Raw genomic sequence first — 19,422 nt, 5'->3', positions numbered from 1 at the left:
AGTTGTAATAGAAAATTTAGTTTTTAGCCTTATTTCATCTTTGGTGGAAATGATGACACTTTTTTTTTTTTTTTTACCATTTATTTACTGATTATATCTGCTGTATTTTTGTATTTATGAAAGATGTGTTTTTTCATTAAAGACGTTTCCAGATAATGTTTAGATGTTTCCGCAGCTGTGATAGTATAAGACACCCGTATACATCTTGGATAAAATACTTCATATAAGTGTTATATGACAATCTGAAAGTGGCATCAGAGTTTGGATCCATGTTCTTTTTTTCACCAGAACAATGAATAAGATGATCAGTTATTTATTTCATCTCTGTTTTTATTATTTGGAAACTCAGTATGCGTGTGTGTGTGTTCCTACTATATCTTGATTATGAACATGATCACTTCATTTTCACTCAGTTTGGCTGTCCCTCCTATTGCCTCAAGTGTCTCTCTATGATAAGTGGGATCAGGGAAAGGTTAATTGGTCTGCAATGACTCCCTTGTGCTCTCGGTGGACTTCATATTTTAATCTGTGTTGTCAGGTTGACCTGTTCCAGTGTGGCCAATTACATGATTCCCCAGTGGATTGATTTTCAATAAACAGCAAACAACCTTTAATTTGTGGTGAAAGCATTTAAAATAAGAGGAAGATTGATAATATATGAAGGAAAGTAATAGCATGGTCTGAAGTATATGGGCAAATATTTAGACATTTGCATTTTTCATATTGAAAGTTTGCTGCTAGTGTCTATCCATCTATTCATTACTTATACCCACTTTCCTTGCAGGGTCACAGTACAGCACAACAGTTGTAGAATATTTTCTGCAAAGAAAATGCAGTTATTGAATTGCAGACAAATGAGATCATGGGAAGTGATTGTCAGGCTTGTTTGTAGAACAGATTTTATCAGCTAAGTTTGCAAAATCTTTACCCTGTCACTATGAAATTAATTCACAATTTCTATTCTAATCAGAATGAATTAGTTCACTATTTGCAGCTTGACAACATCGACTCAGTTGGTACTAATGTATGCATCAGCCAACCAGTTCTCTTAAATGTTCAGGTCTGAGTTAAAAACATACAACCCTGTAACACGTTGAAAATACATTCTAAAAAAAAAAATGTATATCTCACAAGTGAACATGATAAAGCAGTGGGTGGCATTGTCGGCTTGCAGCCAGAGGTTCCAAGCTTCTAGTCTTGGTTTGCATGGACTTCTGCATAGAGGTTGCATGAGTGTGGGGTCACTTGGCCTCATTAATTTGCCTTTAATTGAGAATAAGATCGTACATGATTGTTAGTTTTGTCTGCCCCTGTGTTGCCCAGTGATGATCTGTTGTTCTATTCCCATCCTCTCACCCAGAGAGAATGATTTATGAACTGTTTTGACTGACTGGGATGTCCCAATTCAAAACACACAGTAAATGTGTGTTTATAAATATTAGCCCAACAGTTTTTAGAATTTTGAGACTATTTTTGAGACCACAAATTAAGAGTGCGCTAATTGTTTGTTGTCAAAGAGCACACTTAAATACTAGCATTTATATGTGAAAGCTACTTTTGTTAAAATTGCATAAACAGTGCTGATTGGTTAGAGAACATTTGAGAATACATGCACCACATATTTGACATTCTTGGCCAAATACTGTCACCATGAACCATGGACTTTAATGATAGGGTTAGCATTATGACTGGGAGTAACACTGAAACAAGTTTTGAAGAGTGTATTTTCATTCTTTATTCAATGTTGTAATGCTGTCTTTCACTGGAAGTGTATGGACAATCAAGTGAGTCACCCAATGTGACGCAACTGAAGGAGGTGAATATGGTAGAAAAATACAGGGAACATCATCCAAACAGAACAAAAGAGGAAGCTATAGAATGTAAACCACAGGAACAACTTCAGGCATAGAGCTCAAATAAAATAGATCTCAAAGTCTGACAGATGACAATAATGTGGACAGCTGTAGTTGTTTTTTAAATGTGCCCCCATTAACAATTTAATTAGCAAGATGAGCTCTTTAAGAGTCATGTACGAGAAAAACACAATTTTTAAATACAACTTGAAGCAAATATTTTGCAATCATCTATTAGTAATGTGCTTAATTTTTGACAAATTGAAGGTTAGCTGTTTTATGATGGCAATTTATCTTCCTTTCAGGAAACCCGTCCCAATCAGCTTTTCTGCAAAGGCTAACAGTTTTAAAGATCCAGATAAAGTGATACTACAGGCCCTTTATTTAGCTCTGCGACACAGTGAACTCTCTTTTGGTCTCCGTGAAAAAGTACCTAATCCAGTTGATTTAATTTTAGGGGAACAGGCAGTTTAAGAAATCAATGTAAAATGGGTCAGACTCTAAATTGAGCTCTTACCTTGCAAGATTCCTGAAGATAATCTGAGTCGTATTTCGTGGAAGTAGTCTTGTTTGACAGAAACTTTGCATGCACACCTGGACACAGCTGCTTGAATTACTCATTTTAATATCTGCAACCAATATGAAAATGCATCTTAAGGGGCAGCAGCGGAATAAAAAAAAGAAAGAGACAGCTCACGCTCTGCTTTGATTTACACTTTTATTATGGAAGTGGTTAAAAATGGATGCGGAATAAAATTTATGAAACAAAAAGAAAAAAATATTCATCCACGGTTTCTGTAGGGGGTTGTAGCCTTTGATGAAAACTCTTGATGTGAGGCTTCACAGAGATGCAGGTGGTTCAATACTGGCACTATTCAGGTATTTTTCCCCACATCAAGCTCTTCCTTATCTGAGGGCTGAAATCCTGCCTTATTATCCTTCATTTTAGAATATTTTCCCCTCTCTGTTCGGTCCACTTCTTGCCTTCCACATACAATCTGATGAACTGACTAGATATAAACTCTTTCTCAGGATTTCACATTTTAATGGTCCTGCTGCGCATCACACATTACTCATTTCTTATCATAATGCAGTGCCGTTTCCAGGCTCAGCCACTCAAGATCCAAAAGGCTTCTTACATGTGAATCTTTTCAAGTCGCTCAGTCTTGTGTTCACGATCGATGAATGAATTCATTTCACTTAGATTCCAGGATTTGGAAATGCATCAGTTGAATCTTTTATGAGATTGGTTTGAAAGTGCTCTCTTTCTTCTTTTGACATTTTCAGAGATTAATAAGCCACCAAAATTCAGATGGTGTTGCTTGACTTTTGGTTGATATCTGGACAATGTCTCAACTCCGTGGCTTTGTTTGGTTTTTATGACAATTACTCTCACAGACATAGAGTTGGTGAATTATTAGTATGCAGTGTGTGCTCGCTGCAAGAAGTTGTTTCCCTGCAGCTTTCCCTCTATTTTTTTTTTTAAAGTTTACATTATCAACAGCATCTGCTAAGAGTGTCTGAGTGAAACGTAGTAGAGGAGTGAAAGAATTATTTCCTCGTGAAAGTTAAACTTCTGGGTCACAAAAACCACTTAGACAACCAAAATATTCACACACTGTCTTTCTTCCATAAGCTACTTTACAAAATATCTGTTATCATGAGATGCTTCCAGGGCTGGATTAAAAAACAGGATTGCAGTCTCTTAATTTCCGCCCAGAGGGCAGAGTCAGCTCAGTCTGTGCAACTATTCATGATCAGCGCCATCATTCATCTCTGCTCTTTGATTTTACTGCTGCGATAGATTTTTATTATTTTTTTTTTTATCAGTGGAGAAACTTAAATGGATTCTGGGGAACACCCGGAGGCAAGAGAAGAGGAGTGACAGAAGCAGAAAGAAGTTAACGCGAAAAAGAAAGAAAGATGTCAAGGAAACAAGCGAGGTAATTAAAAAAAATTTGATGCAGTGACTCACCAGGCTGAAAAGACATTTAGAACTCTTCTGAGTACTAAATATTAACTGAGTTCATTGGTAGTTCTCACTTCAATTTTTCTAAAAGCTGTGACTGCAATGGTAACAAACCAGAACATTTTATTTCAGGGTTATTGTATAGGTGGCTATAAATAAATATATATTTTTTCAAGTTTTAGCATTTTTCTGTTTAAGAATCCCCGAAACTGCAGAAAATAATTCATTCACAATTGTTTTTTGTTACTTTACTGTAATAGGAGTAATTTCTCATAAAACATGGATTTTCTTGCATTTTATGTAGCCACTGTTGGGCTAAAAAATCTGAGAGAGGCTACAGCTCAATTCCATGGTGAGAGTTTTTTGGTATTTACAACCAGTGTAAGCATCTTTACTGCAAAAACAAGCTGTAAAACTGTGGGGTGATAAAAGAAGAGCTCCTTTTGTCTTCTACATTAGACAGATCACAAGGCTTACCAGAAAATTACATTCTTGGCCTCCATCTATCTATCTATCTATCTATCTGTCTGTTTATATAGATGCAGGTTCAAACTTTTTCTTCAAGCTTACCTGTATACCGTAATCCTCTTTTAAACATTTCCTTGAGCCTGTTATGAGTCTACAGCTAGTGTCATAGCAAGTTCCCTCTGTATTTTTAGCCTCATCCTACCATATTTATATATATATATATATATATATATATATATATATATATATATATATATATATATATATATATAAAGCCATGATATTTTAACAACTTCTTCTGCTTAAGTAAGTCTCCTGCAGATCCTTCGTCAATTTGTAGACAGCATTTGAATGTTCATGCATATTCTGATTTTGATGTGGTACTTTGTGCACATATATATGCTCCTATCAAGGTTGCAGAACATCAAGGCTCACAGCATGGAAGCTCTGTAATGTATGTTTCAAAGGCAAAGCAAAACCGTTGACACGACAGCCGAAAACTCTCCTCTTTTTTTTTTTTTCTCTTACACTGGTGTTATTTGGGGAAAATGTGACATGAGAAATAATGGCAGGAAATGTGCGACATTCCAGACTGGGGGTTTGCTGTCTTCTACAAGAGTCATGCGGTCAGTGCATTATCAATCTCTAAATGTGAAATGAAATACACATACAAATCCAAGCATCCTCATTACAGAAGAACAATCAGGAAAACAGTAGCTGGGAAATTTTTCAAATTTCAGTTAAAAATAACAAAAATATGCAATATGTATAAGCATTTAAGTGTATTTCAGAATGAACAAACACTGCTGCGTAGAGGAGTGAGTTGTAACACCTTCTGCAGCTGTTGTAGAACGTTCTCTGCTTTCAGAGGCCAAGACTGTACCGACGGGTATAGCGGTAACATAATCTGCAGTGCAAACACACCAAGGACAAAAACAACGAGTATGCAAAAGAATGAACAAATTACTGACAGTTTTTTTTACCACCTCCTTAGAGCAACAGGTCACATCTTACTTGTTTCTTGTTTGAAAACGTTGGCTGGAGAAAGAGACAGGGACATCCCAGAAGAAGGCCAGTTTGGAATTACTTAAGACCTCAGAAAAGAACATAATCTGCAACATAAAGCCAGAGAGGGCTTAGAACAAAGCATGTTCATGTGGTAGAATGGGGCAGTCAAAATCCAGGTCGATTGACAACCTGTGAAAAACTATGCTCAGATAATTTTCATGCCAATGTCATTGAATTTGAAGTCTTTCTCCAAAGGAGAATGGGCAAAACCATTAGCCTCTACATCGGCAGCACTGATTGACACATATGCAGCCAAAATGGCAACAAAAGGTGGTTTAACAAAGCATTTACTCATGAGGAGTTTTTAGTTATTAAACAAAAAACCATAAATAAATTCCAAAAATATTCCAATTCATAATTACGGTACACTCTTACTTGTCTTGATGTGTCACATAAAATTGTTATACATTAATAAATAGCTCAACAAACAAGGTACTGCATGTGGAATAGTGAAAGCAGCAGTGACAGCACAACTCTTTGGGTAATGTTTTTCCTGGATTCAAAGGAACATGCTATTCACCAGGAGGTTACAGTGACATAAACCACCTACGTAAAAAATGGCAGTGTTCCTTCCTACAGGATAATGTGACCTTCAACATGACAAAAATAGTTTGAGAATGCTCTGGGGATCAAATCAACCGAGGCACATGGGAGTAGAAGAAGCTGCTACTGAATGCGCCACCAAATGAAACAAATCTGGGAAGAGAATAGGAAGCCACAATGATAACTTCCAAAATTATTTATAAGCTAAAATATAACCACTACTGCAAGATAAGAGCATTACTAAACAGACTCCCCCCCAAAAAACTACATTGCCCAAAGACTGTGAAGCAATTCTTGACTTTAGCCTCCTGATCCTAAATAAAGCACAAAATAAAGCTAGTGGTGAAATGAGTTTCTATTTGATTGGGAGATTGTGGGATGATTTTTCTTCCAACTTCTGCCCTCTGAATAGCTGTAACATAATCTGCAGTGCAAACACACTAAAGACAAAAACAAAGTCATTGGTGGTGTGTTTTCCTGGAGGGATTTCCCCTGTCTTGCTATTACAAAGCTGTGCAATATTACAAGGCAAGAATCAGGGGTCACTCATCAGTCCGATCATGGTAAATGGCAGGGACATGACCTAGAGTTTTCTGCAGCTTCAGGCATTACTGTGTGCTGCTTGATGCATAACAAAATAAAAATGAGATAAAATGCCTGCAACCATTAGGGAAAGGATAATCTTAGCATCAGAAGCAGACAGGGGGGGGGAAGAAAAAGAAAATAAGCCTGATTTCTTGGCTGAAGCTATTAAACTAGACAAAGTACATTTTCTTTTATTTCATCATCTGGGCAGAAGGTCATTATCACTGTGCTGTAATGTGGAAACGTCAAGATGTATAGCTGAGCCTGGTAGCAGTTTTAATAAAGGTGTTATAAAGACAAACAATTAGAACCTGCTCTGCTTCAACAGAAGGAAAAGCCAGAAATATGCCGCTTCCCAAAGTAAATAGAGGTAAACCTTCATTCTCAGAGGTCAGCAAACATCTTTGTATCCTCACAAACAACCTTTGCAGGCAATTGTTTAAGCATCACTCTTCATTCATCAACCTCCGGTCGCGGAACAAGCACACCGCCAAAGATCTCATGTGAGATTAATCACACTTTAAACACAGTCAACAGGCAGTGAAATGAGAATGGTTTGTGGGCAATAATGTTTCTCCGTGCACGGGTTAGGGTTAGGGTAAATTAGAAGATTAAATACAAATCAGACTCTGCGTAACCCTTCACCTATCCGAGTCGAGAATTGAGCAACATTTATATGCGGGGTCAACACAGACAACTGCGTGAAGACCACACTGATAAAAAATAAATAAATTTGGCCCAGAGAGATATTTTGAGTGCCTGAGGAAATCCCCATTGAATGGTGATGCAAATCCATTTACATGTTTTGAAATTGCTCCACTGACTCATGAATAAGCATGCAGATAAGCAGAGGCTGAAAAGCAATTGACAATGTTTTCCGCGGCCCCCCACAAATGAGCGGTAAGTAGACGGTTCTTATCGACAGTATCATGTCACTGACCTGTTCTGTGTATTGTGCCGTAAAACATTTGAGAAAGATTTGTGGCCATGCTCAGGGATTACAAAACTATTAAACCAAATAAACTGTCCCAAATAAATACTTCATCAACCATTTTTTAAAATTAATTTTATTCATTAGACCAAGCTTGTTCCTTTGAAAACATTTGCAAACAGGACTTAGACAAAGCAGTTCAATTCTGATGTTCATAAAAATAATAGTTAGTAGTAAATTACATAAAAAACGATTTTGAAACACAGTTACAGTTACCCCAGTCGCCAGAATTTTCACCAGATATTTAAATTCTAAACTTGAAGTAGAACTAGCAATTGCCTGGACTTTTTACGATCAAACCATTTGATTGTAAAAAAACCAAAACAAAACGAAAAAAAGGAAACAGTTTCTGTAAGTAGTTAAATTAAAATCAAATGATCAAGTGTGCCAACAGATTTAAAGTTGTTTTGCTTCTTTCACATTTCATCATGCTCATAAAACTGCACTTTAAAACAACTTTTTTTAACAATATGAGAAATTTCATTACATTTTATTGCATTACAGACAGCACAAGCCATTGATTCTAGTATATTGTTGTCTATTTTCTTTATTTTGTTTGCTCCAGATGTTCTTTTACTGCTCATCCTCAGCCTCTTTTCTCTTTTTCATATAACGCTTCTCTCTGCTGAACTGCCCAATCTAATTTTGTTGCTCTTTCATTAAATATCTTGTCATCCACTTCCCATCTCCTCTTCCTGTCAGCCCTCACCTTTACGTGTTGTTTGGCATCTGGCTTTATCGTTAATTAATGTGATTTTAAGCCAAGACAGATCAAAATCTCCCATCTCCCTGCTCTTACCAAGCACATTCACCTGCACTCTTACTGTCATTTTTCCTCATTTCCTTCTGTTGACTTGCCTTTTTCCACGCCATTCACCTGATCCACCAAGCAAAACACTCGGTCTGAACGCTTCCCTGCCAGGCTCTAATTGGTGATCAAGATGTGCACAGGAAAGGAGACAGAGGAGCCTTTTGCCCATTTCTGTTCCCTCACCACATTCACGGGGCCACAGTCACATCTGCGTAACCATGGCGATGCTGATAAGGTGACTCATGACTATTCATCAATGGCACCGCCTGATTGGACAGCCCCCAGGAGCCTTGGGAAGCGTATTCATCAGTGCAGCCTGTGTCCCCGCTCCACCTTAATGTGCCCCTTGGAACGGTGAGGAAGCCTCTCTGCTGCTTTCTGTTTGCTTTTCACACTCACCTCTTGTCTTAATCGCTTCCTCTAGCTTTCCTCCCATCTCTCCAATTAGCTGTCCCACCCATTCTCTCCCACCGGTGGGAGGTCAAGTCTCATAGCTGCAACCCAATGACCTGCACGCTTCAGGCTGATGGGGTCACCAATCACCTCCACGTCTGACATGAGCTATTACTTTCTTGGCTAATTTAATCATTCATCATCCTTGTTATTTCATAGCACAAATGAATGGTAAATTTCAGAGATATTCAATAACTATTCCCCAGGACACTGTCTTTCAGAACATTCTCTTCTAAAGCCCCTTCGGAGACATCAAATGTGAATCATCAAACAATTTTCGCTCCATTGGTGCCGTTTTATTCCATTTTAAAGGTCACTTGTTCTTGTCTCCAACAGTTTTTGCAGCAACCTTTTCTGTTTGTACAGTCTGCTCTGTTCTGCCAATAGCATTATCTATTTTTGTTTTCGCATACTGCCATGAATCAGTTTGAGCAATTCTTAGAGGCAAATATGCCATTTGATTTTATTTTTTTTTTTCGAACAGCTGACCTTTGACTTTCTTTTCTGGGGGTAGATTTGGAGAAATTATAGTCATCAATGTTTTTGAAGTTTATCTGACTACATTTTCAGTCAGATGTTTACACGTAATGTAAAATAAGGAGAAAAAATATGGCAGACAGGTTAAAATTTTTTGTGGAATTCTTACTGTTCAACTGAAATAGGATAAAAAATACACATGCAAGCTGAAAAATATCTATACACCATCACTTGCATTTAATTTATATTTAGAGCTTATTGTATCTGCACCAGTTTTTGATACGGGTTTGTTCACAATTCTTGGAAGTCTTGATATGTGCTTTTTTTTTTTTTTTTAGATTGGTAAGGTTTCCTGATGTAGAACAAGGTTTCACAAATTTACAATTCAGTTTAAAGTTTAGAAAAGGTAATCCAGGAAGCTTACCGTACAGATTCTTCATCCACTCAAAAACTATGTTTTATGTTTAACTGGGATCCTTGGTAACCTATATCTGAGTTTTATCGCTATTACTAAGTTGCAGTCACTGATGGAAGAAAATAAGTTAGGATCTTCAAAAATAGCCTGTGTCCTGACTTTATGCAGGTCGCTTCATAGTGTGAACGGAAGCCGCAACAATCTTCAAGAGTTCCCTCCGCTTGGCGGACCTACTGCCTCCACACTATACTGCCCCCTTGTGGAGTACTCCACCACCGCATTCACCTCAGGATGAACTAAATAGACATTAATAACAAGTACTTGCTAGAATATTTTTCCCTAATAACTGAAATACTCCTAATAGAGTGTAAATAAACTACTCCCAATATAAATGTGGCTGCACAGTTTGTGTTTGTCAAATTAGCAGGTAGCTGATTTGGAAGGAAACATGGTGAGATTATAAACCTAGATACCGTGCCAGCTCATGGTGGTAGAAGCATCATGCTTTTGAGTTGTTTAAGAATGGAGAAAGAAGGCTAATACACTCAATTCCTTTCTCAAAAAATGGCCAAAATTGTATTATTCTTCCACCTTGAAAAGGTACAGTTCAAATAATCTATTTAAAAGCCAAAATTAATATTAATGCTGATAAGGAGTGAATGTTAACCTTACACTGGCACTGTCTTCACATATTATTTCAATACATCCTTAAATAAACTACAGATAGTGTGATGATATGTTAATGTCCCTCTACACACAGAAGATTGAACGGAAATGCTCAATTTAATGGCTGTTTTATATACACATGTCGAAATATGAAACAAGTGTCAAACAGCAGCAGATCTATTGAAAGACATTTTAATAAATATCTTTATCTTATTTGGTCAGACAAATAAGATAAAGATTCGTCTTTATCTTATTGTCCTTCTCTCTGAAATCATCTCATGCAGTAGACCTACATTTGACTTGAACTAAAGGTCAGGAGGATGACTGAATATCTTATTTATGTCTGTTAGGTTAATCCTGACAGAGGCTGCTGCTGCTGTATCTGATCTTCATCCTTCTGCTCTTATCTGTGTTGTTTTTGTGAGGATTTGTTGGGAACCTGCCTCGTCCATCCAGATGGATAGAGGTGGGTGATGGACAGCTTGCGCACAACTCTGACAACATCGTGTGAGAGACGGTGCGGTGAAGCTGTTGTGGGGGATGGGAGGATGTGATGAAGAGAATGAAAATACCAGCTTTGCACTTCTGTTAAATATTCTTCATTTTGAGCTATACATTTTTCCCTTGGTAGAATCTTACCAACTGGAAAGACAAATAAGTGACAGATGAAATCACTCTAATTATTATTTTCTGTATGTTTTAGTCAAACAAACATTCCATTGAATTGAATATACTTGAAATATTTATGTCTCTTCAACAATAAAGACTTTAATCATTACAGTTTGCAGCTCTACTGGTGTTTGAAAGTAGAAGTAGCTCAATAATAGCCTTTGTTCACTGCAGCAGCACAGGAAAATTATTGCAGGTAGGACAATTACTTTTATTTTCACTGTGGTATTGTGCATTAAAATAAGTTTTTTTTTTATTACTGGTGAACCCAGCTCCATCAGGAATTAATCATGTATAAACTTACCATCAGGAACTCCAGATTCCACAAAAACTATCTTTCTGCAATTCACAACCTTGGAAGTAAAACACTTGAATAAATATTCAGTTGAGATTTTACACAAAATTAATTTAATTATTGCTTCTCCTATTTGAATACGGCACTCACTTATTATGAGGAAACAAGGAAAAATATCTATTCATATTGTTTGTGGACTACTGATTCTTCAGAAAAAAGAGTATGAATTTTCTGGAAAAAAAAAAATGTCAATGGACTTTTTATATGTTTTTTAACATATAAAAAGTCCAGACAAATCAGATGGTTTATCTGCTTGAACAGGCACTAGGCCTTCAGATAAAAGAAAAATATATTCTGAAAAATATTTAATCATAATAGTGTTGTTTATAGTTGAAATCAATGACGACCACTATGGACTAATATACTGCATTGAGCTACTAGAAGGGACTGATGAAGATTTTCTAGTATTTAAATCCAAATGACCACAATTAACTTTCTATCTTTATCTGAGACATCAGAAATTAGGACAGATGAATAAACAAAATGAGACTTTGCTATTTAGAGAAATCAACAATTTTAGGTGAAGCGTAAAATAGGCCTATCATGGCATAACAGAGTGTATGTTCACATATGAGGTTTATACCAGACATAAGCGCCACTATATCACCCAGCAGAGAAATTTGTGAATATCATGTGGAACATTGTTTTGGAAAATAGAAAATAAACAATTCACTCAACATATAAATTGAGCATCAGTATTCAGGAATACCTTTCTGCTAAATGGCAGAGTCAAACTGTCGACTCTGAAAAGCATGCTCAGAATTTCAATCTTCCGACTACGACATGCATCACAGTTATTGGGTTTCAATGCAGTCTCACTTTACCACTTTACATGTTAACTGTGGCCCTTAATAGGTTACTCTAAAACTAATAAACCCCAAAAGCATAATTGGAATCTGATCTATCCTAAAGCATATTTTAAAAACTACAAAAACTGGTGTTAGCTTACACTTTCCCGCTGGCTGTCGTCCCCGGACCGGTCATCCTTTTGCATGTTGCGGGCCACCTCTGGCAGGTCTCGGTCCCTCACAGTTAACTAGAAAGGGAACTAGCAAAGAGCAAACACAAGAAACTGTATACAGATGCAACACTTCAAAACCAGACAAAAAAATATTCTACAAATTAGTGAGCAATTCCCACGCTGACCACATATCTGTTAGCACCCCTGGTAAAGATGTGTAAGAAGTCTTTAATTTAATGCAGAAATATAATTTAACATGGAACATTTCTAGAGAAAGCCAACCTTTCATCTGAGCACATTTATTCACTAGAGGAGAAATTCACAAGTTAAGAAAAAGAGGTTTTAGACAAAATCCCCAGTGGAACATTTATTGACTTTCCTGCTCGCAGTTATTTGTCCCCAGTAGGAAGCCTCACTCACACAGAAAGAGAGATCTTTGATTATTCCCTTTTGCACAGTCTCTCTAAATCAGGGGTCCCAAACTCCAGTCTTTGAGGACGGGTCTCCTGCAAAGTTTAGATGTTACATCTGCTTCAGCACAAATGCATCAATAAGTAGCTCATTAGCAGAACTCTGTGGAGGTTTACTGCGTGCTGAGGAGCTAATTCAGCCATTTGATTCAGGTGTGTTGGACTGGGGATCCCTGCTACTAAAAGTTGCAGGGTGGCTCTTGAGTCCCACCTGGGATGAGTTGTCTTCTCTGCAGCTCACCCCACTGATTTTCTACATGATTTATGCAGAGGGAATGAAATGACCATAAATGAACACTGATGCACCATTGTTGGGGTGATTTGAATCAGTGTTCTTCAGAAAATACCAGTTTTCTATGAAAATTACATTTTATTTAAATACTCACTTATAAGCGTATAAATAAAGGATGGAAGGGTCCTTGTATTCCAGATAAATATAAAGACAGAGCTTTCTAATTTAAAGTTCATACAAATGTGACTCAATTAAGAAATATAAAGAATGAAATTAATATATACTTGAGTTATTTTTTTTTATTTTAAAAGGATTGTAAGGGCAACTAACAGTGCAGCTGATTATTATTATTTTTGTAAATATGGTAATTTTTTCTGTACTTTTTGTTGTGGATCCTCCCCACCTCCCCCTTTGCAAATTCCCTCGTTTTGTGAATTTTTCTGTGTAGTGTAACTCCAAATTATTCTCTGATTTTTTTTTCTCAATCATTCTAAAAACAAGGCAGCTTGGAATGGCAACATACTGAGGTGCAATATTACTTGACATGTCATTGGCTGGCATTTGTTAAGCTGACAATCCAGGAGTGCCATTCATTTTCCTTGGCACTAGTTGGTCAAAGAAAATAATACATTTTAAACACGAACATTTATTGTTTCCTCAGTTTGCCTCCTTTTCAGCAAGTTAAGGCGTGTTTAACAGATTGAGGATTCTTCCTTCTCTCAGGGGCTTTTAGGCAGAGGAATATAAACGCTTTGATCTCCCAGACAACCAGATAGGTGTGTGTACATGTGTATGTATGTCATTGTGTTGAATGGCCATCATAAAGCGTGTGTGCTTGTGTGTGTGTGTGCGTGTGTGTGTGTGTGTGTGTGTGTTGGTAACAAAGGAGACATGCTGTGATCTGCTGGCCTATTAGAATGCATTAGAGTGTAAAAGGTAAAGGTCAGTGAATTATCAGCCAGAGTTACACAAGCGTCTTCTGTTTACCTGGCCTAATAACCCAGAGCCTACACCTGCCCCATGTCTGTCGTCTTTATCTGCTTTCCACATACACACACACATACACACCCACACACGCACACACACTGTAACACTTAGCCAAGACCAGCGGTGCTGAAATGCATCTGCAACTCCATTTATTGAATGGAAGGTGTTGTGATCCTGCAAAAGCTTCAAAAAATAAAAATGTTCAATTCCAATTTATGCTCTGTAAATAGCAAAATCTGAGCAGAAACTTTGGGAACAGAGCCTGTAGCAGCTTTTGTCCAACCAATATATCTGTGGCGCTTGAGAAACAAAACGTTTTGTCCTGCAGCCACATTCAGAATCTTTCACATTCATATTATCTTGGCATGCAATGGCTTTATTATGTTTGGTCCATACATGGCAACATAGGTAAATATGTCTCTGGCAATTACAACCAGCAGATCAGAGACAACAGCAGGTCAAAGTTTCTCTGTTCCTGCTGAGAAAAAAAAGTTCCCCAACCTCACCATGCTGCCATCACCATGCTTCGACATGTGTAAGGTGTGTTCAAGGTGATGTCTAGTGTTAGCTTCCTGTCATAGATGCACCTTTCCATGTCAGTCATGATGTGTCACTTTTCTTCCCCGGATCAGAGCATCTTCTCCCATTTATTTACTGTGTTCCTTACATTACTTGTGGCAAACTTTGAAAGCAACGTAAATGTTTCTCATAGCAATTTATTTTGTTCTCAACACTTCCAGAGAGGAGGCATTCAAAAGGCACACAATTAATATTTCGCTTGCTTTTGTCTGTATTGGTTAATCACTGCAGCTCTGCCAGAGTTAGCTTGTGATTCTGGCTGCTCTCTGATTCATTTATCTCCTTGCCTGGCCAGTCAGCTTTGGTGAATGAGAGCGTCTTGGTAGGTTTGCAGTTGTACCAGATTTTCTCCACAGAGGCAGCTGGTTGTGTTTGTTTGTTGTTGTTTTTTTTTCATTTATCTTTTTTTTCATTAATTGATTGACAAAAAAACCATAACGTTTTAATTCAGTCTCCAGCAGCGTTGACTGAGTTACGATACAACTGCCAGATGCTGGGAGATTTGTCATGCTTTGCAGATTCTTTTTGTTTGCTTATAGGGGCTGTCTGAAAAACTAGCCAAATATTTTAGGTGTGTTCATTCGGAGAAAAACAAAAAGCCTTTCATCAGCTGCAATTGCTTTTCTCTGCTAGCGCGTAGCACTTGGCAAAAAAAGCTCTGGCCATGGCATGAATTGGAAGAAAGCTGTTAAAGATGAATGAAATAAATTCTCATTTTCGTTGGCATTCGAAGAACATCAGCCTTGAAAGCACAAGGCTAATTTAGCACAAATGGAATCAACAGTGGGTATGAGTCTGAAAGTGTACAGAGGAGGGAAAGTGGAAAGCATTACACTCCTCATCTTAGTCAGCCGCCATTATTCACCATCCTAGACGTGTCACTGAAGACTGCACTCAGGAGATGAAAAAAGTGATTCCAGTACCTAAATTTTCTCACAGTTTTTTTGATTTTGATATTTAGAAGACACAAAGCATTTGGTAGCCATGTGTGAGCATGTGTGTGCATGCATATGTGTGTGTGTGTGTGCGTGTGCGTGTGTGTGTGTGTGTGTGTGTGTGTGTGTGTGTGTGTGTGTGTGCGCAGTAGATCATCACAGGAACCATAGGAGTCGAACCACAGGAGGCTGATTTCGGTCTGAGCTCACAGGCTTCATTCCTGGTCAGAATCACTGACATTGCTGGAAGTGTAATCACAGCAGTTAGAGTACCGACAGAGACAGAAAATGCTAATTCTGTTGTTTTGTTTTGTGTTGTGCTGTTATGTTTAGAAATGAAAAAAACCCCACACACATTTTTGTCCTTTTTAAATTAAAAATATCTTTATCCCTGTCAGAAGATAAAAGACATATAATAGTCATGCCCCCTGTAGCGACTTTCAAATGGCAGACATAAACTAATAAATTATCTTTTTAATAAAATCAATCTAATTTGCAAAGTACTGAAGGCAATGCCATCTTGTAAAGTTTGTAATTTTCTGCCTTGCTGCTGAAATGTGCTACACAAATAAACTCGATTGACTGACTGATCTTATGAAAGGATAACCACAAATAACTGTAAGATTTCCAATAGTGGAAAAACAAAGTTGTTCCTAAAGCTAGAAAACAATTACTATAGATTTTTTGGTATATATATATATATATATATATATATATATATATATATATATATATATATATATATATATATATATATATATATATATATATATATATATATATATATATATATATATATTGTCATGAAAAAACTGCCAAAGAAATGTGAAAAACATTCATTTAGATAAAGACAAAGAATAAACATCCATCAATGACATCTCTTCCTTATCCCCTGTTTTTCTCTTGTATCATCTCATATAGTACATTCTGTTTTTATTATGAAATCAGTTCTTGTAATTGTACTGTTTGAAAAGCAACAATATTGCTTGCTTAGCTTATAAAGTTTCTGAAAAATAAGTTAACTTGATATTATGCTAGACAATGTGTCCATATTCCAATATTTAACCATTAACAATGTACAGTAAAATGCATTTAATTTGCCAGAATGTGTCAGCGGGGAAGGGCAGGTGGACCTTTCCTTCTCCCATCAGAGGAAAAATGAAAACTGCCCTCCATAGATGGGATTTCCTCCTATGTCCCTTTGATACGGTGGGGTTTTCAATTAACTTCCTGCCATTTTTTGGAGAGTGATGAGAGTTTATTCTATTTGATCACGTTAAAGGTGAGGGAGCTAAAGGGAGCTCCATCAGCTGAGCTGTGGCTTCTCCTCATCTGGCAGCAGAAGGTCGCTGCTGCTCTAAATTTCAGCTGCTGTTTGAAACGTCTTCTTTCTCTTTTTGAGAACCCACAGCTGCTTATTGAATAATCGGTCAAAAGTATCTCAGCCTTTTATTGTACCCGTTCAATCAGAGCCGGCCTCCATGGCTGTGTTGATAAGCAGCCCATCACTTTTATTCCATTTGGCAGAACAGTGTATGCCACATTAATGAATAACAGTTCCTCTGCTTAATTTATCAAACTAATTATTTGGAGACAAGCCACAGGAAGATTGCATATTACAGACATTAATATTCAAACTAGGATGTCAAATTGGGGAAACATATCTTTTAAAGCTGCTGCAAAGTTCCATCTAAGATTTTATTCAATTAGAATAAATTACAGTTCATTACGTGCTACATCACAGTGTTTTAGTAAATAGGCAGTGACACTTATCTGAGAACTCCCCGCGTACCTTCCAATTATCAGTCTGGTTGACTGAAGTGGAATTTTTTCCACCTTGTGGAGCTCAATCAAAACACAAATCATCAGCCTCTCTGATTCAGACTGACTTTATTTTAGTCACTGATTGCAGCTATAGGGCTGCTGCTGAACCAAGTCTAAAGTAAGCTGGGCTCTCACCTGGATCATTAACAAACAGTAAAGGAGGCGGTGTTCATGAACAAACATCAGTCTCAACTGCCACTGACTCAAAGCGGGAGCTGAAACTAAGCAGTGGATCCTCCAGGTGATGCTGCAAAATTTAGAAATGGGAATAGGCTATTTTTACCCATCACTGAATATTCTAAAAATTGGAAATCAACGTAAAAACAGACATTTCTGTGGATTCGCAGAAATATTAGGTTACTTGAAAGATGCTCTACTTTCTGTTGAGATATTAAAAACTTGGTGATCACCAGACTTTCCAAGAAGATAACGATGCCAAGCACACCTCCAAGTCTCCCAGGTACAGGTTGAGAAAAGTTCCTGGAGCATTCTAGTTTGGTCTTCTATCTCCAGGTTTAAACCAAATTGAAAATGTTTGGTGATTTCGGCTTGGGAACCATCAAGCATCACTGAGGTTGAGTGTTCAAGTGTGAAAAATTTGTAAAGATTCCAATCAAGAATTATTATTAAAAAAAGAATTATCCTAGCTTTCAAAAGAAAGTGAAGTGACATGAAAAGTTGAACTATTGGATAAAATGTTTTGTCTTTTTCTGGAAACTATTGCAAAACATGGTTAGCTTATTTTGGCATGTGTGTTAGCACAAAGAAAAAAAATGTTAGCCAGACCTGAACATGAGGAAATAAAGGGAATTTTCTGACTCCAGGTCTGTGTTTGAAATAAATGTGTTGCCTTTGATGTGCTCACTGTTTGCGCAATGTGTGTTTGCTGGGATGAAGAGTGTGGAACTCATATTGTTAAACTGTGTTAGAGCGAGATACAATCCTGTACGTAGCATTACTGGGGTCCTGGAGCAAACGTTTTCTGCCACGTCCAAAGAAAAGAATAAAACAGCAGCAGTGGATTCACCCCATTTCAGTAAACTGGCAATAAAAGCAGCCCTCACAAAAATAGTTATTACAGCTATGACTGAAAAAAATTGCTAACAAACTTTGGAAGCTTGTTTTGTTTTTTCTACAGTATGTGCACCAGCAATATGACTGTGAACCAGCCCTGGGTGAATTCTAGATGTTTTTGGACCCTCAGGCAAAAAGAGGCACACACAGCCACAACCTTTGCTTGTAAGTCTTGTTGATCCTGCCTACTATTAACTTCCACAGAGATTCATTTTTAGCATCAAGCGACTGTTGGAGTTTGACTTTTCATGTATAAAAACCGTTTCTTCTTCTGCCCACCTCTGCAGATGGATTTTATGGAATTGCCAATAATCAACTTTCAGAGTGTCATTCTCAAAATACTAAGCTGCTTTAATTTCAAAATAATGTGTTTTTCTGACCTTCCAAACTGCTGCTGTGCTGTTTTGCTTATGCAAAAGTCTGAGTCAAGCCAGCCAGCTGCACAACCCTAGGAACGCATTATGCATGTGGAATATTACTGCTATCATTTCATGCACTCTCCATTTCAGAAAATTATAAAGGTCAGTACTTAAAAACATATAGATTCACTGCTTTGCAATATCAAACGTTTACTGCTGCGTAGATTGGGAAACCGAGCACGGCTGCAAAACACCCAATTTTTATTTATTATCTTTTTGCTCCTCTGAGCATTTTGTTGGTGGGAACAAGCTTTAAACCATTTCACCGCTAGCCAAGCAGGGATGATGATGCAATAACATTTGCTTAAAAATGTAAATTAGCTCTGACACCTCAAGCTCATTGAAAATAATGGTCTTACATTCAGCTCATTGTCTACCAGACCCAAGGGTGAGTTCATTGTTTTCTTTTTGTGTGTGAAATCGGTACCATCAGGAGTGTAGAATTTTGAAAACAGTCTGAAACTCAATAGCAAAATAATGGAAAAATTGAGTGCTTGTATTTCGGCAATAGATAAAAAGAGTTGATTTGATCACTTGTCACAAAAAAGGGCATAACCATTATTTATTAACAAACACTAAATAGAGACATGGATGTTCAGCAGCTCCAGAACAACAATT

At 37.3% G+C, this 19,422-nt stretch overlaps 1 protein-coding gene across 2 annotated transcripts in view; it reads right to left on the bottom strand.

The window, feature by feature from the left end:
• The window catches only part of pde4d (phosphodiesterase 4D, cAMP-specific), a 193,525-nt gene that overhangs the window by 155,778 nt on the left and 18,325 nt on the right, over positions 1–19,422 (bottom strand). The window contains exons 1-2 of one of the 2 annotated variants that reach the window (XM_044112653.1): positions 12,705–12,911; positions 12,273–12,371 (exon numbers count right to left, since the gene is read on the bottom strand). In XM_044112653.1, the coding sequence (XP_043968588.1) occupies positions 12,273–12,317 (45 nt within the window). In that variant the 5' untranslated portion in view covers positions 12,318–12,371; positions 12,705–12,911. Of the gene's footprint in view, positions 1–12,272; positions 12,372–12,704; positions 12,912–19,422 lie in introns of those variants that run through there. The other variant, XM_044112655.1, reaches the window with a different exon arrangement.

The sequence above is a fragment of the Gambusia affinis genome, linkage group LG03, assembly GCF_019740435.1.
Source record: "Gambusia affinis linkage group LG03, SWU_Gaff_1.0, whole genome shotgun sequence".
In the NCBI taxonomy this organism is placed as follows: Eukaryota; Metazoa; Chordata; class Actinopteri; order Cyprinodontiformes; family Poeciliidae; genus Gambusia; species Gambusia affinis.
Note: the sequence above shows the minus strand (reverse complement) of the source record. Positions and strands in the feature narration are given on the sequence as shown.